The sequence below is a fragment of the Eimeria mitis genome, genomic scaffold, assembly GCF_000499745.2.
Source record: "Eimeria mitis Houghton genomic scaffold, Emh_scaff72, whole genome shotgun sequence".
Taxonomy (NCBI): domain Eukaryota; phylum Apicomplexa; class Conoidasida; order Eucoccidiorida; family Eimeriidae; genus Eimeria; species Eimeria mitis.
In genome coordinates, this window is record NW_013575252.1 from 3,502 (window position 1) to 3,745 (window position 244).

Consider the following 244-nt stretch of genomic DNA (forward strand, 5'->3'; position numbering starts at 1 on the left):
GCTGCTCATAGAAAAGCTTCCTTCAGCTTCATCGTTTGCAGCTTCTCCAGCTGTTTAGCCAGACGCGCCTCAATCGTCCCGTGCTGCGACAAACACAGCACAACAGCAAACACACTGTACAGCAGCAACCGTTTGGGGGGGACGAGTGCCTAGCATCTGAGCCCCCGTATATGCCTGTCTGTCTGTCTATCTATCTATCTATCTATCTATCTATCTATCTATCTATCTATCTATCTATCTATCT

General features: G+C 47.5%; 1 protein-coding gene across 1 annotated transcript in view; it reads right to left on the reverse strand.

Annotated features, from left to right (window-relative positions):
• Positions 1 to 5: 5 nt before the first annotated feature.
• EMH_0063130 (DNA/pantothenate metabolism flavoprotein domain-containing protein, putative) overlaps positions 6 to 244 on the reverse strand; it is a gene marked incomplete at both ends in the record, with an annotated part of 3,768 nt that continues 3,529 nt past the window's right edge. The window contains one exon of the mRNA XM_013501605.1: positions 6 to 83. Within this exon, the coding sequence (XP_013357059.1) occupies positions 6 to 83 (78 nt within the window). The remainder of the gene's footprint in view (positions 84 to 244) is intronic.